This window comes from Sitophilus oryzae, unplaced genomic scaffold (genome assembly GCF_002938485.1).
Source record: "Sitophilus oryzae breed Bouriz unplaced genomic scaffold, Soryzae_2.0 scaffold_1396_pilon_pilon, whole genome shotgun sequence".
Lineage (NCBI taxonomy): Eukaryota > Metazoa > Arthropoda > Insecta > Coleoptera > Curculionidae > Sitophilus > Sitophilus oryzae.
Window position 1 is genome coordinate 1,681,636 of NW_022146055.1, and position 26,020 is coordinate 1,707,655.

The window sequence follows — 26,020 nt, forward strand, 5'->3', positions numbered from 1 at the left end:
GGAAAAACTTGATAAGCGGCAATTTCTTAATTTTAGGACTTTACAATATTATAGTAGTATGTCTAAATGGTCCCTACAAAATGTATAAACTCCGCAGGGCAATAAGTTGTTAAATCCAATGATATATTATATATATGCCTATGTGTTATTATTGTAATTTGTAATATTGTTTATTAGTTGAGAATCAATATAGTTGATTAAGAAATATCGAGTGCATTATTTCTATATAAATGTTTTGTTTTTATTTAAGAAGTTTCTTAAGAGGAACTCTTGGAATGTCATTTGTTTTCTTCTTTAGTGGATCGCCGCGGAATATTTGACATTAAGACGCTATTTGGTGTTATTCATAATAAAATAGTCTGCTCAGATATTCTCAACAGGCTGAATATTTTTGTTCCGTGAGCAGCAGCTCCACACTTCAATACATTTTATGTCGGCACTTGTAGGGACTAACATCAACAAAAACTCTCCAGTTAATAGAATGCAACTAGCCTACAATCAACGCCAGAGCAGTTTGGATATATTTTTTAGCGTCCGGCTTTCAGATTTAATTACTAGTATCGGCTAACATCCCCTTTTATCATTTTTTTGTGTCAATTTTATTGATCTGATCTAACAGTTTGTTTGTTTTTTACTTATGCATATATTTTTTTTTGTACTTTTTACTATAATTAACTTGTTTTATGATCTATAAATTTTTTATTTTTAATTTGTAATTGATACAGTACGACCCATTCTGTAATTGGCGCTTGCTGTTGAAGTATGTTAAGTATGCTGATACTGCTGGAGTATGTTAAATAAAATAAATAAATAAAATGAAATAAATATATTACAGGATTTCAGTCACATCGCTGGAAAAATTTCGCCGTTTGGGCAGTTTGGGTGTTTATAAAAACTCAAATTATAAAACAATCTGGGTTTTTGTATCGTTTATCGCGTATCGCATATAATGTTTGGTTTAGTCAATATAAATCAATACGAGCCCTAACAACTATATGTTGGGACAAGCAATAAATATAGTAATTTGTTAAAACGACTCAATTTATTTTGTTTATTATTCTAAATTCAAACATTACAATATGATCTAGACAATTTTACTATATTTTTAAACTTTGCAAACAAATCACTTTTCATAATAGCTTACTTTGCCAAAATCAAGCCAGATTTGCTGACAACTATATATTGGGACAGTAACACAAGAAATTTGTTTAATACGGAGTTACATCACCTTTCGCCTTAACAACTGCCTGAACTCTTAATTGCATTGTATTTACCAAAGATTGGCACATTTGAGGAGAAAAATTATCCCAAATTTCCTGCAGTTTTGTCCGCAAATCAAAAATTGTTCGTTGAGGGTGGTTTCTTAAATATTGCTTCATTTTATGCCACGCAATATCTATAACATTGAGGTCCGGACTACTTGCAGGATGGGATAGAACTTTTATATTATTATTACCGAACCAATTTTTAGTCAATTTTGCTGAATGGCACGATGTTCCATCTTGTTGGAAAATATAGTCTTCGTTTGGAAACAATCCTTGAGCACTAGGCAAACGTGAGGTCTCAAGTATATGTTGATATTTTTGGGCGTTAACAGTGCCATCTATAAAATTCAATTTGCCCAAACCTCTTGCTGACATGCAACCCCAAACCATAATCCCCTTAGGAAATTTAACAATCCTCTTTAAGCAATCTTTATGAAAGGCTTCTGCTTTATTTCGTATTATTCGTTTTCGATTATCTCCAACGCAAACATCAAATTTAGACTCATCGCTAAATATGACCTTATTCCAATAATTTTGTGTCCACGATAATTTAGATTTTGCCCAATTGTAGTAATTTTTTTTTGAATTTCTGTCAGTAGCGGTTTTTCTTTGGCCTAAATAAGAATTTGTATCAATAATCTTCAGGTAATTGATTATCCACACAAAATAAAGTTTACCTTGTAAAACCCCAGACCGCATTTATTTTCGGCAACATTCTCTTGATATATTTAATCCAGTTACAGTATTCCATTTAACTGTTACTTCGCGAAGAGTACCTCTTCTCGCAGACTTGCAAATTTTACTAAATTTCGTAAATCTCTCTGAGATACAACTTTTGGCCTTCCCGAAGTTTTACCTCTAACGCCTACACTGGCCGATTCGCCGTATTTTTTACTATATTAAAGACCGTGTTTTTGGAATACTTAAATCATCAGAAATTTTTCGAATTGTTTTTCCCGTACTGTACGAATGATAATTTCGCGTAGTTTTTGATTTGTAGCTTTTCCACGGACCATTACTTTGGATTAAATTAACAAAATTGAAAATTAAAAAAATTAAAATTACTTACAGTAAGTCTCACTACTCAAAGTATCGAGTAACTTACAAGCTGTCAATGCTGAAGTAAACAGTTTGCGACATTTGTGACGTTTATAGCAAAGCCGCCTATGATATTAATTATTTAAAAATACTTGCCCCAACATTTAGTTGTCAGGCAAATTTGTCCTTTATAAACAAAATCCACTACTGTAAATATGGATTGATTTACAAATTCATAAAAATATTGTCAAGTTGTTTAGGATATATGGCTATGTTTATATTTAAAAAATTAAACATATATTTTTGAGTCATTTTGAAAAGCCAGCGCAAAAATTCCAAAATATGACCTTATCCCAACATATAGTTGTTAGGGCTCGTACTTAAATTTTTAATATCGAAAAACATGTGTCGTATCCGAGGGTTTGAGATGCAGCACGAAATTTGTGTAGGTAATAATTCATAATTTTCTGGTTCTGGATAAATGATGAACTTCTGTTGACTGATCCTGGAATAGATATTTTCAAATACAAACTAAACATATGGTGTTTAGTTTGTAAAATCAATTAACAGAAAACAATTTAAATTTCGAAAAACGTTTGTCGAAAACTTCGCTAGAAATGGGATTTTTGTATTATTGAATTAAGGTACTGAACAAAGTTTATGTAGATTTTCTTCAGCATTTCCAGTATCCTTTTTGACATAATTTGACAAAAAAAAATTATTGTGGTAAAATACACGTTACTGGATATGTGTCTATAGGTCTGTTCGTTTTCCTGTTATTATCGATTCTGAATCGTCCTAGAACTCTCCAGCGCATGCGCAAATGAAATAATGTCTTCATATTTCCTTCTGCGCATACGCATCTAATTCTAGGACGGTTCAGAATCGTGGTAATATACAGGAAAACAACTGTCTATGAAAGGAACACGGACAAAAAACATTTAAATAAACAGCCACAGATTAGGTATCCTATAAGTATACAGATAAAAATCATGTCCCTAATTCGTGGTACGAAAATTGTTTTTTATGACGATGTGCAAACGAGTCAAATTTCCTGTGCGCAAAAATAAACTCGCGTAAAATAACAATAAACAGCGTAATAGAGAGATATCGCTAAACCGAATAGCGTGCATGGACGTTAATAAGGCCAGGTGTTATTTCCTTTACGTGAGGTGGTATTAACTCTCTTCATTTATAGTTATCGGATCGGAAAGAATTCTGATCGCGTCGCGTCCGCTATTTAAACTTAACCTAACTTTGAATTTAAAACTTTGAAATTGTTTTGTTTACTAGGTATTTTAAAACTAAAGGGCTAAAGTGCTTATTTCCAGTGCTTTATTGGTCAACGTCTGCCAATGGGTTTAGGACAACAAGCAACAAATTCTCTTAGAAGGGCTAAGTCGTCATCTGCTGTAAACCTAAGACTCTTTATAGGTTCTTTAGTATAGGAAGAGGTGGAATCCATATTTTGGGCCATATTTATTTAATTAAAACTAATCCTTAAATAATATACTCAAATATCAAATTACCTAATAAAACTAAAGCAATAATTCAAAACGAAATTTCGCTCGTATTAAAAATACGGTTTTTCCCCCGTCGTCGCTTGTACTTGCAACTCGTAACGCCAAGCAGTAAGTTGCGTGCGCAGAGCACATATTCTTTCCGGCGAATGGCCTATTGGAAATATTCTACCGATGAATGGCCGGTAGCAAGCGACGAACGACGAGGAAACGCTTGATTTAGTTTACTTTGAAGTAGTATTGTCGATGTAGGCCGTAACATTTTGTAACGCAAACTATAACGTCGTAAAAATTTGCTACCAGCAATGTACCTATGTAGAAAATTCGCTCGGCTTTGTATCGAGTATGTGACATTAAAATCGGATTTCAATTTATTTCATTCCAGGATGGCTTACGTTCGTCGCTTGTAAGTCGTCACTTGCATCGCTCGTTCATAATCGAGCGATGTTGGTTATTTCAATAATCGAGTACTCGAGCGAATTTTCTAATTATTGTTATTATACGCTCGGTGGTATTCTATATCGTATATTATATCGCTTGGCTAGTTTTTGGCCATGCCTACTCGGAACCAATTGAGCGAGTATATAAACGCTCAATTATATGTAAGTGTTTTAGTGTACTGTGGCGATGTAGTGTTTTATTTTGCTGTTGTAACACCAAAGGTTTTAATACTTTATTTTGAGTTTTGTTTTAGTCATCTGCTGATGATGCTAAATTGGTTAGCGAAACGCGCATCCAGTGTATTGTAGTTTTTTGTTGTTTCATAAATTAATGAAAGTGTTATATAATTAAATAAGTGTTATTAAATTAAAATCATGTATTTAAATATAAGAAACGGAATCTTTAACAAGGTAATAATTCACTTACTTGGTGGTATTTTTGAATCTGTATATTGTTTCTTCTTAATTTTCTCTTTAGCTTCCTTCTTTGTTTTGTTATTTTCCTCTTTATTCTGCTTGTCATCCTCATTTTGTTTTTCGGTTTTAATTCCGTACAATTGAAGTTGTAGTTCAATCAAGTAATATTCCTTTCTGTCTCTTTTATTGTAGTTACGTATTACATAGTCCTTATGTGTGTCACTGAAAATATGAGAAACCACACCTTCTGCATGCACAATTTCCAGACACAGAGCACATCTGAAGGTGGGTATAGAGTAAGGCCGAAAATACACTTGATGTGTCTGTATCAAAGGCTCTTGATTAAGCCAGAAATTGTGGTAGAACTGCAACATTTCTAAGACTGTTTCACTTTTGGAAGCATTGATGTGTCTTTGCCCCATAGCGTGACCAATCAGCATATGTTTACTAATTCTTAGACCGTTCATTTCACAGTGACAGATCAAACATGAGGCTCTAGAAGGACCGCATCGTTGTATGGTATAATCCTTAATTTTGTCATATCGCCGAATGCCCCACATTAAACCTGGAGGATATACTTTTGATTCGACCAGTTCATCATAGCGGAGAGGAAAATTAAAACGAAAACTGTTCACATCTACATTTTTTTCATTTCCTGAATGCAAATTATTCTGAAATTGACAAGATTAAATGATTATTAGTGTTGTAATAGAGAGAATTAGTGTTGTAATAAAAATTATCGACAGGCAAAACAACAACAAACCTGATGTAGTGAGCATAGGGGAAATAAGAAGATGTGAAATGACAAGAGTGGCAGTGCGAAAACTCTCAAAGATATGGCGAGACAAAAACATATCTAAACGCTTAAAAAAAAGGCTTGTTCACTGCCTAATATTTCCTATATTAATGTATGGCTCCGAGTCCTGGACAGGGTTGCCAGATTTAGAAGAAGAAAAAGCGGGACGCACTGAATGACCGCCGGAGGTGAAAATGTTTGGGTGCCACGCCCAAAAATGTTTATTTTAGCTCAGAATTCCCTGGACTGCCCGGCGAACCAATGAATCCATAATCCAAGAACTGAACATCACAGAACGCCTCTCAACTTCTATACAGTCACGTATAGGTACTTATATATTTCGGTCACGTTATGAGGAGGGATACTGACTGTATGGAGAAACTCATTATACAGGGCAAGGTTCCGGGAAGAAGACCAAGAGACCGCTCGCCCTCCCGATGGATTATTATTATTTTTTATTATTATTATAAAAATCAACAGTAGGCGGGTAAAACCCGATGAGACTGTTGAATCACATTCATCTATCATAGTTGTAAAAACCAGCTATCAAAGATCACCCACAAGCCACTGCACACGCTTGTTCATGAAGCACAAGACAGGATATTATGGAGACAAACCTCACACATCACCTGACCACTACATTCCTCTTGTAGGAATAAAGACAGAGAGAGAGAGAGAATAGAGAGAATGTTTCCATTCTCGAATGTTCGAGGAACCTTCAGGAAGAATGTGCCGGAACATTCGCTTAGAAGCACAAACGAATATTCCCTATAAACATTTTTGAAAGTGATTTAAAGTCCGCGCGGACCATTTACCATATTTTACCACACTAATAATGAGAAAATCTGATCTTGACCTTTTTCAGAACACTGGGTTGCTTTGTTTATTTTATAAACTTACTTGTTCACCACTGGTTGTTGGAATAGCTTCTGAATACTCTGTATCACTATCTCCAAATGAATTATTCATAGTTGAATCTGCTTCATTACAGTCCATTGTGTCAGTATCTTGTTGAAAACCAGTGCAACCTTCAGTTAAAAATTGAAAATATAAGTCTTCGAAATGATGATGACTTTGTAGCGTTTCCCAAATATTTTCATTTGACTTTGTTGTTATCACATCCTCACATATAGGACACCTGAGATAAATAATAACTGTATTAGAAAAAATTTGTATAAATCTAAAACAACAATAATTTTCTTAATTATAATAATGTTATCTTATCAAATTGATTTATATTGAAACAATGCATACAGATAAAACATTGCAGATAAATATGTAAAAAAACACATAATGGATAGATTCAACAGTATAAAATTTAAGAGGAATTGTAGATCTCACCTGAAACTATATGATTTTATTTTATTGTTATGGTGTAATTCTTTTAATGCAGATTTCACACTGTTTTCCAAAAGCAATAGTAAGAATGTAAAGTTCTCCCTTTCATTTTCGTTGCAATTTAAGAGAGACAATCGACAAGAACTGTTAAATAATCGCAAAAAATTCTCAATTTCTGATTGTACATACTCAACATTATAAATATTCTTAACAACAGCATTAGTTTTATTTTCTAGTGCATGCAATATTTCTTCGTCGTCTTGCCGTAATATTTCAGGCAAATGAAATATATAGTTACTATTATTTGATTTTAAATGATTCATTATTTTTGAAAAAAATATTTTGCAAGAAAATTTACCTGATTTTAGATCAAATTTAAGGTTAGAAAATTTAGAAATGGTTTGGGTTTGGAAGGAGAGTGGCTATCATAGTGGCTATCAATACGCATTTTCTACCAATTTCTTTGCATTGTACAATAATTATTCTTAATTGTGATTAAGATTAAAATATCAACAAATGTATGGAATTACATAATTTGTTTGTGTACTTTTTATTTGTGCTTATCTATGGTGCTTATAGACAAATGCTTCAATTTATTAAAGTAACTATTTTTGATTTTATGAATTTGGATTTTGTGCCTTTGAGGAAATAAAGTTCCGGCACTATACAAAAAGACACTTGTCTACCATAGCTCATTGACGTTGACGACATAAGTTCTCTGAATCTGTGGGGATAGAACTGGCAACATTGTTAATATTGTTATCATGTCATGACAAATCTGTCAAGATACCGCACTTAACCTCCTCGACTTCTCTAATTTCCAATTTCAATTATTCCTAAATTAATTCCGCCGGTTATCTATTCAAATTACAGAATAATGTCAAGCTCTCCGGGTGGCTTATCATCTCTAAAATGGCAGATCGCTCTAGGATTAGGTGTGGCCGGGGCTATAGGACTAACATATTGGTATATGAGATCTAGTAAAAATCAAACTTTACATGCAGTAGAAGAAACACCCGTTGAAAAGGAAGAAACCCCTTTTCAACGGGCTCAAAGATATAAAACCGAAGGAAACGAGCTATTCAAGCGAGGTAAATACGACGAAGCGATTGCTTCTTACAATAAAGCCATTGACACCATCCCACAAGAGTACAAAACAGACTTAGCAACTTACTATCAAAATAGAGCAGCAGCTTATGAACAACTGAAGAAATGGAGTGCGGTGATTTCCGATTGTGATAAAGCTATTGAGCTAAATCATAAATATGAAAAAGCATTATACAGGTAATAAGAACTCTTGGTATTTTAAAACATTCTCTTTTCTAAAGAGAAAATCAATTTTTAGAAGAGCAAAAGCATATGAGATCATAAAAGACTGGGAGAATGCTTTAGATGATGTTACATCTGTTTGTTTACTTCAGAACTTTGGAAATCAGAGTGCATTGTTAATGGCTGATAGAGTTCTAAAAGAATTGGGTAAGAAAAATGCTTCTGAAGCCATGAAAAATAGAGTGCCAGTAATTCCATCTAAGAACTTCATCAAAACATATTTTGCCTCATTTTCTGAGGATCCTGTCTATAAAAAGTTATTAGAAACGACACAGCCATTAGGACAAGGAGAATTAAAAGGTACTTCAGTAATATATAAAGTAGTTTTATTAATTATTTTCTTTATAATACAGATATTTAATCCAGAGTTATCTACTTATCTAATACATTATTCTATTGGTCCTTCTCTTTAAGGTTTCTTAAAAGCCAAACTGGCTTTTGCAACAGAACGATATGAGGAAATTATTCCCGCATGTACAGAAGAATTGAATTTAAGTGAGGCAGAGTCAAATTTCAAAAATGAGGCACTTTCTTTGAGAGCATCTTTCAATTTCCTCACTGGTCAGTTTAAAGAAGCAGTAGAGGACTTAAGTAATATAATAAATGCTGAAGAAGCTGATCTTAAAATTAAAGTTAACGCATTGATAAAGAGAGCATCAATTAATATGCAAACAGAACAATTAGATGAGTGTCTGGATGATTTTGATAAAGCTGCTAGTTTGGGTATTGAAGTTTCAGGTATGTATTATGTTGAGGTGTAGTCAGATATGTATTATGCAGTATGTATACTGTCATCATATTTGTAATAGTTATATTCCAGTTCCAGCTTTACTACATTTGTTCTACAGGGTTTTTCAAAAAACGTGCCATCTCTCGTCGGGAGATTCCTCACGTAAAAACAAGATTTATTTTTCATATCAACATAGGTTCAATTCTGCTTTGTTTCGTAGCTACAGGGTGTTAAGTAAATGTTACTATAAATGGGACATATTTTAAAGCTAAAAAAGTGTTGACCTATTCACCAGGAAAAAGCACGTACGCCACTAACTTTTTTTTCTTTTGTTAGCGAAATAGTGTAAGCAGTTTAATGCCAATTAAATGTTGTCTCTTGATAATTTGTCGATTTTGGCCTCCTTGATGACCCAAGTCAGGTAGCAACCTTTAAAAAAAATTATATCATTAACTTGTGAAAGTTCTAAATAAGTACTCATTGATTCCTTATCAAAAAATATGAAAAAAAGTTCCTATAAACATGGGTATGTAAATGCATAGTTTTAGAGTTACAGGATGTTAAAACTTTTTAAAATTAGTTTTTTTTTGTAATTCTCTTAAATACTATTGTAATTGTCTTAAATACTATTATTTTTTATTTGAAATTGCTCTATGTTGGACTAATAGTAATAATATTTAATAATAAATTAGGTAAAATAAATAATTTATTAATTTTATGTTAATTTTATTAATTGTGATTAATAAAATTGCTTTTATCTCATCAAGGAGACCGAATTCGACAAAAACTCAAGAAATAAGTTTTAATTGGCACTAAACAGCCTACACAATTTTGATATCAAAAGAAAAAAGTCAGTGGCGCACATGTTTTCTTTAAAAAATATTCCAGTGATAACCCATATGCACGTCCCTGATGAATTTATCGACACTTTTTTAGCATTAAAATATGTAGGACTTATAGTAACTGTTACCCTCAAAATTTAATTCGAGTCACTAAAAAAACTCACTTTTGAAAACTATCAAACATTTTGTTAAATGTTAGAAAAACCTTGAGAAAAACTATAGTCTGTCCAAAGACAAAATCGTTTACAATGATAGATATATGTCTGTTATTTTAATTTCAAAGTAGTTTAGTTTATTTTATAAAGAATTAAGATGGTGCAATTGGAACGTAAAGAAAGAAATTAATATATTTAAAATTTTAGTGCCAAATAATTACTTCAAAATATTATAAAAAAATGTATAAAACTGAAAAGTTTAAATCTAATCGAGTTATTGTACTTCAAAATAAAAATTTACGGTATGTGTTAATACAAAACAAACAAGGGTGTATGTTAAACTGTACAGAAGAATTATTTAAAACGCTCTAGAAAAAAATTAGACGCTTCTTCATAATTTTAGATGTTTTCCATCACCGCGGTCAGGTGAAATTGTTGATGGAAAAGACTGAAGAGGCGCGTAGCGATTTCGAAAAAGCAGTGGAACTGAATCCCAACTTCCCGATCGCGGTAGTTCAGAAATGTTACACTGACTACAGACACGCGATGCAAACACAGAACGCCGTCCTCCTAATGCGCAGTCTGGAGGATTTCAGGAACGCCATCGAGAAATTCCCTAGCTGCGCGGAAACGTACATTTTATTTGCTCAAGTAACTATTTATTTTAAACTTGTCGATCTGTAAGGTATAATCCTAGATCATATGGTATAATATGACACATTGTGTACAAATAATAATTGTCCAACAGAGTGTGCCAAAAAGTTTGCAACAAACTGGATTTTTCTGATTACATATTGAGTTTTTAAAAAAGTTTAATAGAAAATTTATTTTTTTTGTAATATTTCAGGGACAGGACACTATACAGGGTGATTCAGATTTTACTAGAATAACTGCAGGTGTCGATAGAACTAACTGAAATAATGATAGTTTGAATTATAAACCGTACTGCAAAAACGCTTCCGCTTGGAGTAAAATGGCAAATTTATTTTTTTTGTAATATTTCAGGAACAGGACACTATACAGGGTGATTCAGATTTTACTAGAATAACTGCAGGTATCGATAGAACTAACCGAAATAATGATAGTTTGAATTATAAACCATACTCCAAAAACGCTTCCGCTTGGAGTAAAATGGCAAATTTATTTTTTTGTAATATTTCAGGGACAGGACACTATACAGGGTGATTCAGATTTTACTAGAATAACTGCAGGTATCGATAGAACTAACCGAAATAATGATAGTTTGAATTATAAACCATACTCCAAAAACGCTTCCGCTTGGAGTAAAATGGCGCTAAAATTTAAATTATTTTTCGGTTTTTATTTTATTACTTGTAAGCCAGAGGATCTAAATACGCAAGTGTTTGGTTAAATACTAAGGGCAACGTGGCTGATATGTGTGAAAAAAATTGGATTAATTGCTATACGTTTTTTGTTAGTGTCAACTGCACGGAACCTTGTCGAACTTTTTTGTCGCACGCCACTGGATAAATTTGTATTTTCTTCTGATACCTTCCATCTTTTTACTAACTTTTCTTGTTCTTAAATTTTTTTGATATGTCGCTTAGTTTTCGAGATATTCCACAAAATTCCGGACATAGCTCAGCTGCGTTCGAAAAATGTTACTTAATTAGCAGCATGCCATATGAAAAATAATTCAAATTTTAGCGCCATTTTACTCCAAGCGGAAGCGTTTTAGGAGTATGGTTTATAATACAAACTATCATTATTTCAGTTAGTTCTATCGAGATACCTGAAGTTTTTCTAGTAAAACCTGAATCACCCTGTATATTGTGTACTAAACTATGTATAGTCCGTCCAGCGACAAAATCCTTGACAGTGATAGACGTGTCTGTCATTTTAATTTCAAAGTAGTTTATTTTATTTTACAAAGAAATATGTTGGTACAATTGGAACGCGTAGCATGAAATTAATATAACTAAAATTTGAGTGACAAGTAATTACTTCAAAATATTGTAAAAAAACTGTATAAAACTGAAAAAAAAATCTAATTGAGTCATTTTTTTTTAATTACAGTATGTGTTGATACAAAACAAATAAGAAAAAAAAAATGGTACAAACTTTATTGGTGGCTTTCTTGGCACCGAATATAATAAAACAAGAGTGTATTTGAAACAAAACATCACATACCAAAAAAATATTAAAAAGAGCTACCTTCAAACTTCAAGAAACTTCCTACATTTATCAATATAACTTATATATTAGTTATTATGAATTTTATACCTTAAAAGTTGATTAATTAACTTTAATCTTATTTTTTTTTAAACTAGTATCTTTTGACATGATATCTCTGCAGTACTATAAAATCCATTATTTAACTATCGTGTAATATCGTTATTTTACAGCTACTCCAGTTTTTAGTACCATATTATACAAGATGGTACAAACTTTATTGGTGGCTATTGGTGGCTTTCTTGGCATCGAATATTAACTATAAACTGTGATCTGGGTCTACAGTTAATTTTCCCCGATTTGTTCTCCACTTAACTTCAAAACACACAACTAATAACACGAACCAAAATGCAAAAGTAATTCGTAACTAGAGCCAATTTCGGGCGAACAACCGTTGGTTATGGTTGACATATAAACAATGCTTTTAACGTCAGTTGTCTCTAAATTATAACCTATAATTTGGCAAGAGTGTGACAAGCCTCAAAAATCTTAAGTCGAGTTCATACGCAAACAAATAAAATTGAAATATGATCTGTCATTTTTGAAAAAAAACAATAAAACTGGTTAAAAAGAACAAGAGACGACGCCATGATGGATTTATATATAAACCCATTCATCGTTAACTTAAAAAATATTAGAAACTTTTTTTAGTGAAATAAATGGATGTTGTGGACGTCATCTGCTTGTCATCGTCTGTCGAAATCTTACCTGAATAAAAAAAAACAGAGTATATATATATGATAAATAAGTAAACAACTGCATTAGAAATTATTTTTATGAGATTCGGCTTTGTCTTCTGTCTCACATGGGAAAAATACTTTTTTTTATCTTTGATTATTTATGGGTAGCAACTTGGTACATAAATATTAAACCAAATTCCAAACAACTTTTCTCTTTCACTTTTTTTGTGTTATGTAGTCCCACTTTTTGTATATTTATGCAGGATTATATGAGGATTATTATAATTTGCCACCATGACACTTGTCTCATGACATTATCAAAATTATTTTTTTGTTACCAGATATGCTAAAGAAACTCCCTATCAACTTTTTGTTCAGTAATATAAATATTCCTTTTGTTGTAAACTTTTTGGTGCACCCTGTGTGTGTGTGTGTGTGTGTGTGTGTATATTGCTTCATTATTTTTTTCTTTAAAGAGATAAAGTCATGACTTCAGCTTGTAAGTTTCAAGTATAATGTTACCCTGTGATATATGTTTAGAAAACTTCGTTTATATTCAGGTTCAGACGGAACGTCAAGAATTTTCATCGGCCGAAGACTTATACCAGAAAGCTATGAAAATCGACTCTACTAACGCTTCTGTGTATGTACACAGGGGATTACTTTTATTGCAGTGGAAAGGAGAAATCGAAAATGCCGTCCAGCTGATGCGCGACGCTATTAAAATTGATGAAAAGTGCGAATTTGCGTATGAAACGCTAGGAACGGTAGAAGTTCAAAGGTTAGTATCTTAGTTCATTTTTTCGCGAAAAATCAATGATAAAAAAATGTTTCTTTGCCTTTTTTTGTTCATAAACTACGGTATAGTGGCAGCAACTAAAGATGAACCCACATGGTGGTTTGGCCTCTTGTTTGGGAATGGATTTTTCGCTGATTCATGAGCTTAAGTAACTTTTTATTCTAATACCATAAATGCTATAAATTCTGTTCGTACATCACACAAACTTCGTACCTGAGAATTTTAGTTTCAATAACTGCACTATTAAAAACCAAAATACTTACATCTTAATTAGCCACCTAGGCTTAATAGCCACGATTTTAATTATTTCAATGCAATTAACATGAACGATAACCGAGACGGCGTGAAATAAAGTTAGCCTTACAGTTCTGATTTCTGTCGTACCGAGCGCTGCTGTCGATATTTTAAAAATCGATTGAAATGCACCAAGCTTAGTGCGTGGCCCCACATGAGGCGACAAGCAGAGCGGAGAGGACCGCGTAGCGTTTAAATGCATTGAAGTAAATGGAAGTGGCCTCACATACAGGCGGATTGACGCGTATTTGCTCGCTGGTTGAAATTTTCGCGCGTATTAGAGATGGGAAGTTTAGTTCACTGTACTGATTTCCATTTTTCAATCCCGTTCACTAAAATGATTAGTTCGTTTAGTTCATTTAATTCACTGTTGTTTGACCGACTTATAGGCCAGTAAGCTTAGGGTCCGAATTCTAAACACCTACACCGATTGGCGTGAAATTTTAACAGTGAATAGAGATATATGTAAGAAACAAAAGTTACATAGTAGCGATGTGTGTTTTCACCCTGGGGGTGAGTACCACCCCTTCTCGGGAATGAAAAATAAATCACCCATTTTAATTGTAAAAATCAATACAGGGATGAATTCTAAGCAAAAAATTTATAACATTTTTTCAGAAAATTAATATTTTCCGAGTTATTTAGGATTGAAAATGTTTTTTTTTTCATCTAAAAACTGCATATTTTTCTGCTATTTTTTATAAATAACTCGAACAACTAAACGATACATTTCTTGTTGATTACCGTAGGTGTAATAATAGCCGAATTATCACTCTGTAAAGGTGATTTTTTATTTTTCGAAAAATAAATTTTTACTGTAAAATATTGGCGAAAAAACACATTTTTCAAAGAAAATGAATATGACCGTTTTTAAAGTGCTTGAAAAGACCTTTTAAACGCTTTTTCAAAAAAGTTCGTAGTTCAAAAACGCGCGGAGTTATGATAAAAATAAAAGGGTCACCTCATTTTTTCGGAAAAAAATTAACAACACAATTCATGAATAAAATCATAAAAATAAAAACTAAGCATAATACATGTACAGTTGGCTATATTTAGGTACTAACCTTGTTTATATATTCTTAAAGTTGATCAACCTCTCGACAAAATGTGCTGCCTCTGGTGAACAAATCGTGAAGCTTTAAAGGAATTAAGCATGTGATTAGGGGCGGAGTCAAAAATATCGATTATTTGCGGTATTTCCCTCAGAGTAATGTAATAATATAGCTCGGATTTTTGCGAACTATAATAGGGCTCAACTGATAAAAAATAATAAATTTAAACAAAACTATTGTTTCATTGTTGATTTTCGATTATTTTTTCTGTTATTTTAAGGATTCTAAACCGTATTAACAAAGAAATTATTATTTCAATATGTTGGTACATTAATGCTTATTACTGGTAATTATTAATATTTAAAAAAAGTTACATACACTTACTTTATTTCGATTTGACACAGGGCTATAAAATTTTATTTCATTCTTAGATCATTTTATTCTAAATTGAGGTTTTACGAATTTACGATAATTTTTTCTTAAAAACAAAACTTTTATACATTCTTGATTAAATTTTTTCTTAATTAAAAATAAAACTTGGCACTTGCTTCAATAATATTATTTGACATTTAAATAAATATTATGTACTTAATACACCATTTAAATCTTTATTACACGAAATAAATATTTCTTAGCGTAAAACATGATCAGAGTCAAATTTGTTTTAACTTTGTACCATATGAAAAAAAACGGCGTCCAGTTGGCTGGGAAATGACGATCGACGACATTTCCCATATAAATTTACATATAAAATGACAGCGATCTTCATTTCATAGCCATCACTGACGCCGTTTATTTTCGATCAAGAATTATAGAAACTGAAAATATCATTATGTTTTAACTCACAAAGCCCGTTAAACCATAAAACTTTCTAGTATATTGTTTTATTAGGAGAAAAAATGACACTTTTCGTGGCGAGACTGTACGTTTCACATACAGCCGAAGCACAAAAAGTAATTTTTACTCCGAATAGGGCATGCTATTTTTTTTAAACGCCACAAATAATTTTTTAAACAATTTCAAACGTTCCAAATAATATAAAAAGATTTAAAACTCATACCTTGTAAGTAATTATCATGATACAAAGAAAACAAGGTATGATCACCACATCACAGGTTGGTCACCACATCACAGGTGATAAACGGCACTATTGGTCGGCAAGCTCCACGCGCCAATTTCAAATTTTCAAACAGATGATACATAATCTTTGAATAAGAAGACTAAGGAAGGAGCATATCAAAAATCTTAGGTACACTGCGATGGGCCTCAAATATGGCCGACTTAAATTCCGGTTTATCAGTACCGTTCTAATTTTATTTAAAAAATGTAAAACTATGATGTAGGGTAGACGTGGGGTAGACTCAATAATGTGTTATTTTATTTTACGTTGTGAATAAAGGTTGGTAGTTATTAAAATTGTTATGAAAATATATAATTCTAATAAAAATAGATAAGTTATAATAAGTATTTATTAACACAAACATCCGATACGCTACTGAAGTAGGTAAGTCAAATTAACGTATCAAAATTCTTTGACATCTGATCTTTGACAAGTAGTAAAAAAAAGTTAAAATGCAAGAAAATATATAATTTAGTTAATTTAAGTGAATTTCATAAATGATCGGTTTACTACACGTATGTATATTATATAGTCACTTACTGGCGAAATGTTGTTCCATTATTTCACTCAATTTTTGCCGAGATCTACCGCACGTTACACAACCAACTATTTGAGAGTCTTTTTCGATAAATCGCGATAATGTCACTGTTAATTTAAGTTCTGCCACAATTTCCATCTAGATTTACTACCTTTATACAACTATCAGTAGTAGAATAAATAATAAATAACATAAAATAAGCTCCGTAAAGACTGACAAATCCACAAAATTTCAAATCAAATTCAAATGTGTCAAATGAATCGTCAAACAGAACTGTCAAGGATCCCCACCCTAGAGAGCTTTTTCCGCCCACCATGCATGAATACATGGATAGCATTATGCTCCTTCCTTAGTCTTCTTATTCAAAGTACATAATAAATGTTTATAATGTGTCATAACTTTTCAAATGTCAGTCTCGATGATTTTACATAACTTAATGCCTAATGTCCGAATTCTTCCCTATTTTAAGTCTTTTTTTATTAGTGGCAATTGAACAATAAGGATATTATTTTGTATGGCATATGGCGTCACAGGCGATATGCGCAAACTGAACGAAATTGGAGTCGCTATCGATCATACCTTGTTTTCAAGTTTTCTTTGTACCATGAGTAATTATATATCGGGAAACTATGGTTACGGCTAGTTGAATTTGAGACTTATGTCATTTTAATAATATATTTTCATACTTTTATGCTTCGGCGAAAAAGTGCTTTACTTTTATGCCTAGGCGTTAAAATGACTTTTATATTGTCAATCACGTCGCAAAAATTAATACTTTTGTGACATTTGAAAAGAAATAATATTTTGAAAGTAACTGGTATATTTTTCTGCCACAACAAAGTTATTATACAGTGATAAATGATAATATCATATTGAAATACGGCTACTGGGTAAAAAAAATTGGCTAAATTTTATCAATAATACTCCAGTTCAAAAGTTATTTTCCAAAATAATTAATATTTTTTAATAATTGATTGCTTAATTGATTATAATTAAATAATATTAATTATATTATTTGACTAGTTTAATTTGATTAATAAGACTAGATTAATTTAATTTAAAATAAATTTGATCAGATTTTTTTTCGTATATTCAACTACCAGAAAACCAAAATTATATGATAAGATTATAATGTATCTATCACACTATTTAAAAGCACTACTACAATTATTAGAAGAAAAACAAAAAGAAAAAAATACCCAAATACCTTACCCTTCTACTCAACTACAAAATAAATGAATATAATCTCTTACAAGAACACTACACAAACTACTTCTTGTATTCTACACTAAACAAATTATCAAACTTATTAATTAATCAAACATAAAGAAAAATTAAGCAAATTACCCCTTCACCTACTACTTAACTTCCAAATAAAATATAAAAACACTACTAAATTACTTCTGGTAGTCTACACTAAACATTATAATCAAACTTAATAAATTAATCTAATTTTACATTACAACTACAAAGAAACAAGAAAATGTTTTAAAACTACAAGAAACAAAACTTCGACACGTGCGATTAGTGTAATAGATCAAACGGACAAAGAATATAAAATACTTTAAAATGTGCATTCAGAAAGAAAAAATATCTCGAAAATTACCTGAACAAACATTTTTTTTCTTATCAGCGAAAAACATCGACCTCGTCGGCCTTGCGGAATTTGTCGGGTATTTACAATGGTCGAATTGTATAATTACCAGCTTTTATAGCATATCTAATAGACAAAAAATATCTGGTCGATTAGTAACCAATTGGCACAGTCCGAAAATTATCGATTTTTATTTTCTCTGTTTTTATTGGCCGCTTCTAAATTCAGAGTAACAAAAAATATTTTCTGTAGTAAAAGACTGTGAAATACGCCCCGCCATCTGGTGCTTTACATCCATAAACGTCTTAGGTTGAGCTACTTTAAAAATTCATATACAAGGGTACTAACAATGGATTCTGCAAGTTCGAGCGGTTTAGAATGCCTAAATTTGGAAAAAAATTGAAAACAATGAAAAAAAATTATTTTTTAAAAAATTTTAATTTTTTTGACATATCTCAAAAACTAAGCAAGATACCTAAAAAATGCAACAAAATAAAATTGGAAGTCTTCTTTTTTGCAATATCTTTGCTCTATTTCAATTTTTCTGTAGATCTCTTTATTTCGTAGATATTACGTCTTTTAGTTTGACTTGCGTGTAAAGATCACCTTCTTTGAGCCTATAAAGCCCAAAAATCTCGTAAAAATGAAGAGTTCAAGACTGTTGAACCATAGAGGTTAATTTGTAGCTCGTGTAATTTTCTATAAATTGATAGTTTTTATTTTTATGATTTTAGTCATAGATTTTGTTGTTAATTTTTTTCCAAAAGAAATGAGGTGACCATTTTATTTTTATCATAACTCCGCGAGTTTTTGTTTTAAAAAGGCATTTACATGGTCTTTTCAATCACTTTAAAAACGGTCATATTCATTTTCTTCGAAAAATGTGTTCTTTCGCCATTATTATGGTAAAAAGTTGCAATTTAGTTTTCGAAAAATAAAAATGACTTTTACAGAGTGATAACTCGGCTATTATTACACTTATGGTAATCAACAAAAAATTAATCGATTCATTATTCAATAAACTTTATTTTTGCCTTATATGAGTTTTGCGATAAAACGCAAAGTTTTCCAGTTATTTATAAAAATGGCAGAAAAATATGCAGTTTTTAGATAAAAAAATCATTTTCAATACTAAATAACTCGGAAAATATCAATTTTCTGAAAAAATATTATAGAACATTTTTTGCTTAGAATTCATCACTTTATTGATTTTTATAATTAAAATAGGTGATTTATTTTTCACCCTCGAGAAGGAGTGGCACTCACCCCCAGGGTGAAAGCACACATCACTACTATGTAACTTTTGTTTCTTACATATATCTCTATTCGCTGTTAAAATTTCACGTCAATCGTGCGGGTGTCAAGAATTCGGAGGTAATACCCTATTTTTATCCTCGCTTACTGACCTATTACCTTAATATGAATAATGGTTGTTGGCATGATATTACTAAATAAAGTAAAATTGAATTAATGAGATTTGGAGCGGAAAGTAGTAAAATAATTTTTATAAATTTAAAATATACAAAATAGCTCATAACTTATTATTATAAAATTAATTAAAATTAAAGAACACTGTTTATACATTCACTTTTATTATTTATTAGACAAGTTAGTAGTAACGCATTTTCACATATGTATAATAATTCATCAGCTTTTTTGCAAGCTTTGAGATCTTAATTATTAGATGGTTTGATTAACGTTCAATATGAATAAAATTCAGTGAAATTTAAGTTTTTTTTATTAAAGTAGCTTATACCGTATGATCGAAAAAATAATATAAGTAATATAAATAATAATAAAATAAACGTCGTCCAGTTGGCTTGGAAATGACGATCGATGACATTCCCCATATAATTTTACATATAAAATAAAAGCGATCTTCATTTCATTCATAGCCATCGCTGACAGCGTTTTTTTCGATCATATTGTATTTTCATAAACAAAATATATTTTAATTTAATTTTTAATCAAATTCTAAATATCTAGTCAACATTAAATTATAACAGAATAAACAACCTACTACATCTTCAGGTGTAATTGGGTTTCTCTATCTGGTTGTTTCTGTTGATATCTTCTGTGCAACTTTTGATAACAACAAGTCCAAAGAACTAATTGACATTTGACATCCTCATATATTCAAAAAAAATCCGTGGATGAATGGAATTCTCCATGAGTTTCCATACTTTTATTAATATGAACCCAAATTCTCCGTTTATTAGATTAAATTTTATTGTAGAATTTTCAAATAAAAATAAATTATTAGCATTACACATTTTCGCTTAATAACAATACCGTCCCTAATCAATACGCGAACTAAAATCCGCCTGAATACGCGCGACATGTGAGGCCACTGTACGCACTCTCCTCCACCGTACGCGATACGCGGATACGCGCCGCTACACGCGAGTGACGCGAGCAGCTATGTTGGGCCACGGTCTTATAGTTGTTTAGGTTAGGTATTAATATTGATATTATATTTATTATTTTCTAGTGGGATTAATCCCGTAAATAAGCAAAATAAAATAAATATTAAATATTTAAAAACCAGAAGTTTGAACATCAAATATATTTTGGTTTTAGGGGCAATTTGATAATCGCCATCGATCTATTTAACAAGGCAATAGCCTTGGCAAGGTCTGAGATGGAGATGGTACATTTGTTCTCCTTAAGAGACGCTGCAGCATCGCAATTGAAGATCGCCTCAAGGATGGGTATCGGACCAACATTGATGACATAATTCCATAAAAAACGTACGAAAAAAAGATAGTCTAATTTTTTGTTGATGTAAATGTTAATATTCACATTATGTTATATATTTGATCGTTAAATTTCCAAATGAATGAAACATTGTCGCTAGAACTTTGAATTTTTATGTTATTTCGTGTTCCAAAATCAGAATGTAGTTTTGGATTAAAATTGGACAAATTGTTTTTACAAATTCTCTATACAGGTGTCCACCAAAAAGTTTGCAACAAAAAGGATATTTTTTTAATTATAGAGTAACTTAAAACATGTGGAATCAAAAATTAAACAATCTAACAACAATGTGAAGTTTGAAGTTCAAACCTCAAAAATATGAACCTGAAACATGTAAGTGGAATCACAATAAATGATACCAAAAAATATCAAGTGATTCAGAATTCCAGCCCTTTGAGAAACTACATAATAAAAAAATCCTTTGACGTGAACTTTTTGTCACTGTAAAATATTCCATAGTTATGAAGAGGGTAGTGTCGTAGTGTGTACAATAAAGGCAAGAATGCATTTTAAACACAGTTGTTACACTGCCGCAAATATTATTATATTAAACTAGAAATATATGGTTTTTTAATAAAAAAATATAGTAAAAATAAACTTTTATTAAAATTATGTGAACCATATTCTACAATTCCGATATGGCGTTGATAATCTCATTGAAATCGGTGACGAACCATTTTGCTTTGGCTTTAACGCTTGGCCTAATGATATTTCCACCATAACCTAACAAAATAAAATATCAGTGGTGATATTAAAGAAAGATAATTCTTATATTGTGAATAGTTTAAGTCAAAAAGAAATAACTAAACATAAAATGTCGTTTTGAAAATATCTGAATTTAGTGTTGTGTATTTTTTGTTCCTACTTGCCTATAAACGCATCTGCAGGAGGACAAGCCTCTAGATCTGTGGCCCCATCCCCAATCAAAATTAAATTCCTATAATGATATTTATCTTTTAAATGCTGTATAACAACACCTTTACCACCGCTTCGTGAAGTAGGTTGACTCTCGTCGAAACCAGCAAAATCGCCTAAAATATGATGAAAATATAAATGCGATTCCATCAATATATGTACAAGAATAGTCTGAAAAGTTTCCGACATCACCATGAATAGGCAACATTCATGCAACAAAATCTGCAAAATTTCTTTTGGCATCTTCTTGAAAGAGACCCACTATGACTTAAGCCATTTTCGATGCTTAGTTCTTGTTTGACAGTCTCTAGAATGAGATCATTGGAGAACATTCCCAGAGAATGAACAAGCATTTGTCGAATTAAACAAGCAAATGTCAATAATTTATAATTGAAGGGTCCAGTGGAAAAACATGAAAAGCGCCATTTTACTAATTTTACAGAAGAGCATCGGACGGCTAGTGGTTATCAGGTTCTTTCCGTGTATCCTATATTTTTACTAGGTATACCGGGTGCGTCTCAAAAGTGGCTCACCCCTACAACTTTTTTATTTCTTCAGATAAAAAACGAGATTTGGTATATTTAGTATGACATAAATTAGGATTGATGTCAATAACCATATGCGAAAATATAATTGTAGCAACTTTGTTGTAGCAACAATTGTAGCAAAATTGTTGTAATATAATTGTCGCAACCATATGCGAAAATGTCAAAAGTTGACATGTGATATGTCATTCTATTCAGAGTGTCATTTTCTATTGAGTAAAGTAGAAATATATCGAGGGTGCTATTTAAAAATCAAAAGTTGTCATTTCCGGTGAAACAGGAAGTGACCAAAAAAAATTGAATACTGACGTATTCAATTGTGAAAAACCGGAAATGACAACTTTTGATTTTTAAATGGCACCCTCGATATATTTCTACTTTATTCAATAGAAAATGACACTCTGAATAGAATGACATATCACATGTCAACTTTTGACATTTTCGCATATGGTTTATTTGAAATTGTAACATGCGGTTCATAACGACATTTGACTCGAAATACCAAAGCCCCGGTTCTGTAAACATATTTCCTGTCTAGTGACTCATCAATCATATACAAATAGCATAGGCTAGACAGGAAATTTCTTGCTACGGAGGTTACAGAATCCCACTGCAAAGTTACTAAATGATTCTTATAAAAAAATGCTTTTTCCAAATATGCTGACGAGCCATCCTCGTTCCATTTAAAAAACCTGAGATATTATTAAAAATACGATTTGGGCATTTTTTACTAGCCAGGGGGCAAGAGACGAAAAACATTAGACGATCAAAGTTATTTTATCAAGGCTCCTTGATTAAAAATTAGTGTTTTTAACAAAGCCATGGCACTGTAGATTAAAATTTAAAATATTATTTTTTTAAACGAAGATGTCAGGCGCTTAACAAGTTATTCCCCTGGACCCTTCCATTAGTACAAAGAATACAATAGGTAGGAAAATCAATGCGTTACTTTTTTAAATTTTAATCTGAAATTTCTCGTTTTTTCTTACTGTTCTTGAGAGGAATGTGAATTTTGAGAACATCTAGGACAAAAAAAAATCGAATAATAATGAACCTGAGAAAAAATCTTTGGAGGACAGAAAAAACAATTACGCTATGACAAATCGAAGGCATAAATCGCATCAAAATGGCCATATCTGCGGAGGGAATTTTGTTTCAAGACAATGCACCATCTCACACCTAGGTTGATATCTTGCCATAGAACTGGGAGACTATCCTCTCAGACGGATTATGTAAAAATAACAAAAATCATTGTGAGGTCGTAAAGTTCTCAGATTACTCCAAATGCTATAGTAAAAAGATGATCATTAAAAAATCGAAAATTTATGAACTTTTACACAGATTATCTCAATAAGAATGTTGAAAATTTACCTTCTTTGAAATGAGTGTGATATGAACTTTACAAACACCATGTGTGTTTCCCACAATCCCATTTTCATTTAAATTAATGTCAATGAAAAGAGGCTTTTTTCTTACCATTATAATAAAATTTTAATCTATTAGCAAAAATATGTTCAAAAGGTATGTGCAGTTCTTTGGCTACAGGTGCTATAATGCACTGGAATCCACCAGAAATTAAGTACACAGGTATTTTTCTAGCATGTAATAAATTAACCAGGTTTCTAAAAGGTAATCTCTCTAATTGGCTCAATGTAATAATCTAAGACAAAGCTCACTTTATTCCAGGTGTTAATGTAGGTGGTTGACTTCGAATAAAATCTTTAACTTGACTCAACGAAGGTTGAATTATATTCAAACGTAACTGAAGGGATTCTTGAAATGTCATCGAACCACCCATAGCTTTTGCTGTGCTGCAATGTAATATCATTCAGCTACATGTATGTGTTCTATTCTTGTTAATTAACACAAAGTACTCACAGACTACTGACTTCAGATCCCTTGCCACAAAACTTTGCTAACTCATCAATTCCTTCTTCTCTAATAACTGTAGAGTCTACATCAAAACACACCGCATCAACGCGGCGCAAAACAGTTAAAACTTCTTCAATCATGCTTTCTTGGTGTTAAAATTCATAATGTTTTATATAAATTAGCTGATCTCTGCTGTTTTGTTCTATTTTAGAAACAGATTGTTATCGTTTGACCTCTAACCTGATTTCCAAATCGAATTTTAGGTCTGTTTTAGGTAAACAGAAGCTTTGAAAGCAGAAAGACAATAACATTAACTGATAAATATGGAGCAATTAAGTAATTTAATAGGCACTACTTCATAAAATTACTTAACAGGTTACTTAATTACCAATAAAAAACAAAATAAAATTTGTTATTAAAATCAAAATAAATAGTAAGTGTACCATGACTAGTGGAACATAGGGCAAATAGGTACCAATAGGTAGTTACTTTAAATTCAATGCAAGATAAAGTCTGTCCAACGAGAGAATATCTCTAACAGTGACAGTTAATTGTCATTTTAATTCACAGATAAATTGAATTTTCAATTTACCTGTAATTAATTATCATTTGGATGTGGTCTTTAGGAATTGTTATTGAATAAAAAAGTCAAAAGTATATAAATCTCAAAATATTGTGTCAGCGTCATAAAGAAACTTTATTTTATATTTCTCTATGGTCAGCGCTTAAATTACAGCGAGATTAATATGAATCTTATATTAAAAAGGAACCTCACAAACTGTTACTTGTGCCATTGTGTGAATATTTCCAGATTCACGAAACATAATGAAAACATTTTCGGGTTACTTTGTATATACAGGTTGCTAATTTGTTTATTACTCGCGGCAAGAGCTTTATGGTTGAAATATGGCAACCTCGGCCCTCTCGTCGACAGACGACGCGACGGGACGAGTCGGCAGAAAACCCTGTAAGTGCATGCGTTCTCATTAGGCAGTGTTGCCATTCTGATCCCCTATAAGTAACTGTCCAGTTAACAACCTGTATGTTGCGGTTAAAGTCCGATGTCCGGTTAATTTCGACATTACCCAAGGTTATTAAAAGGTACCTTTTAATAACCTTGGACATTACCCGGTTAATCTCGAGAATAACACAAAACAAAACAACCAAAAACATAACCAAGTCCAAACATTAGCCTGTTAATGTCAGCATTAACCGGACATCGGACTTTAACCGTAACTTACATATACAAGAGTATCTATCCCATATGGTCGGAAAAACCATGTCCATATGGCATACAATCTTACATATAAAATGGCAGCGACCTCATTTCTAAAGCTGAAGCCGTTTTTGCCCATTGTATGGTGTAATGTAAGTTACAAGCAGACGTTTAAAGAAATAATTATGTTTTTTATTATCTTCGCGGTGTTCTGTTTTTAAATAAGAAAAAATGAAACTAATTACCCATCTCTCCCCTAATTCGAATTAGGCAACCAACAAATCAATATAGTACCATTAATTCAAATTGAAAACAGTTGAAAACGAAGCCTTTCGCTCGCTTTTTTTACGTACTTATTCACGGGTCTGCGTCAAACTTTCATTCTATAATATGTCTATAATATCAAATTATCAGTTACAAGAGGTTTTTAAAAATCGGTCAAGTACCATACTAAAACCATGAAAAAAAAAATGAAACTTTTTTTAAGCTAAGTCATAATATAATTAGTTAATTGATCGAGACATTCGTTTGGAATTAACCAATTATGTTTTTATTCTCGCATTTATTTCTATGTA

At 31.6% G+C, this 26,020-nt stretch overlaps 3 protein-coding genes across 4 annotated transcripts in view; 1 reads left to right on the top strand and 2 right to left on the bottom strand.

Annotated features, from left to right (window-relative positions):
* Positions 1-7,485, bottom strand: part of LOC115875817 — a 28,020-nt gene extending 20,535 nt beyond the window's left edge. Inside the window, exons 1-3 of one of the 2 annotated variants that reach the window (XM_030891335.1) lie at positions 7,173-7,485; positions 6,377-6,614; positions 4,691-5,351 (exon numbers count right to left, since the gene is read on the bottom strand). In XM_030891335.1, coding sequence (XP_030747195.1) covers positions 4,691-5,351; positions 6,377-6,472 — 757 coding nt within the window. In that variant the 5' untranslated portion in view covers positions 6,473-6,614; positions 7,173-7,485. Of the gene's footprint in view, positions 1-4,690; positions 5,352-6,376; positions 6,615-6,817 lie in introns of both variants that reach the window. The other variant, XM_030891334.1, reaches the window with a different exon arrangement.
* Positions 7,486-7,572: 87 nt separating this feature from the next.
* Positions 7,573-21,481, top strand: LOC115875819 (mitochondrial import receptor subunit TOM70). The gene is made up of 6 exons (XM_030891336.1): positions 7,573-8,098; positions 8,160-8,443; positions 8,558-8,881; positions 10,274-10,521; positions 13,304-13,524; positions 20,721-21,481. Exons 1-6 carry the CDS (start codon positions 7,692-7,694, stop codon positions 20,875-20,877), a joined length of 1,641 nt encoding a protein of 546 aa, XP_030747196.1. The 5' UTR covers positions 7,573-7,691; the 3' UTR covers positions 20,878-21,481.
* Positions 21,482-21,484: 3 nt separating this feature from the next.
* On the bottom strand, positions 21,485-24,655 carry LOC115875820 (phosphoserine phosphatase). Its single transcript, XM_030891337.1, has 5 exons — positions 24,236-24,655; positions 24,034-24,168; positions 23,834-23,979; positions 21,767-21,928; positions 21,485-21,620 (listed from the first exon to the last, which is right to left on the bottom strand). The coding sequence occupies exons 1-5, from the start codon at positions 24,367-24,369 to the stop codon at positions 21,523-21,525; spliced, it is 675 nt and encodes a 224-aa protein (XP_030747197.1). The 5' UTR covers positions 24,370-24,655; the 3' UTR covers positions 21,485-21,522.
* Positions 24,656-26,020: the final 1,365 nt, after the last annotated feature.

Coding starts and splice junctions, on each gene's coding strand:
- LOC115875819 (XM_030891336.1), top strand. CDS start 7,692: ATGTCAAGCTCTCCGGGTGGCTTATCATCTCTAAAATGGCAGATCGCT. Junction 8,444..8,557: donor AGGACAAGGAGAATTAAAAG/GTACTTCAGTAA, acceptor CTTCTCTTTAAG/GTTTCTTAAAAGCCAAACTG. Junction 13,525..20,720: donor GGAACGGTAGAAGTTCAAAG/GTTAGTATCTTA, acceptor TTTTGGTTTTAG/GGGCAATTTGATAATCGCCA.
- LOC115875820 (XM_030891337.1), bottom strand. CDS start 24,369: ATGATTGAAGAAGTTTTAACTGTTTTGCGCCGCGTTGATGCGGTGTGT. Junction 23,980..24,033: donor ACATTAACACCTGGAATAAA/GTGAGCTTTGTC, acceptor ATTACCTTTTAG/AAACCTGGTTAATTTATTAC. Junction 21,621..21,766: donor TCCTGCAGATGCGTTTATAG/GCAAGTAGGAAC, acceptor TTATTTTGTTAG/GTTATGGTGGAAATATCATT.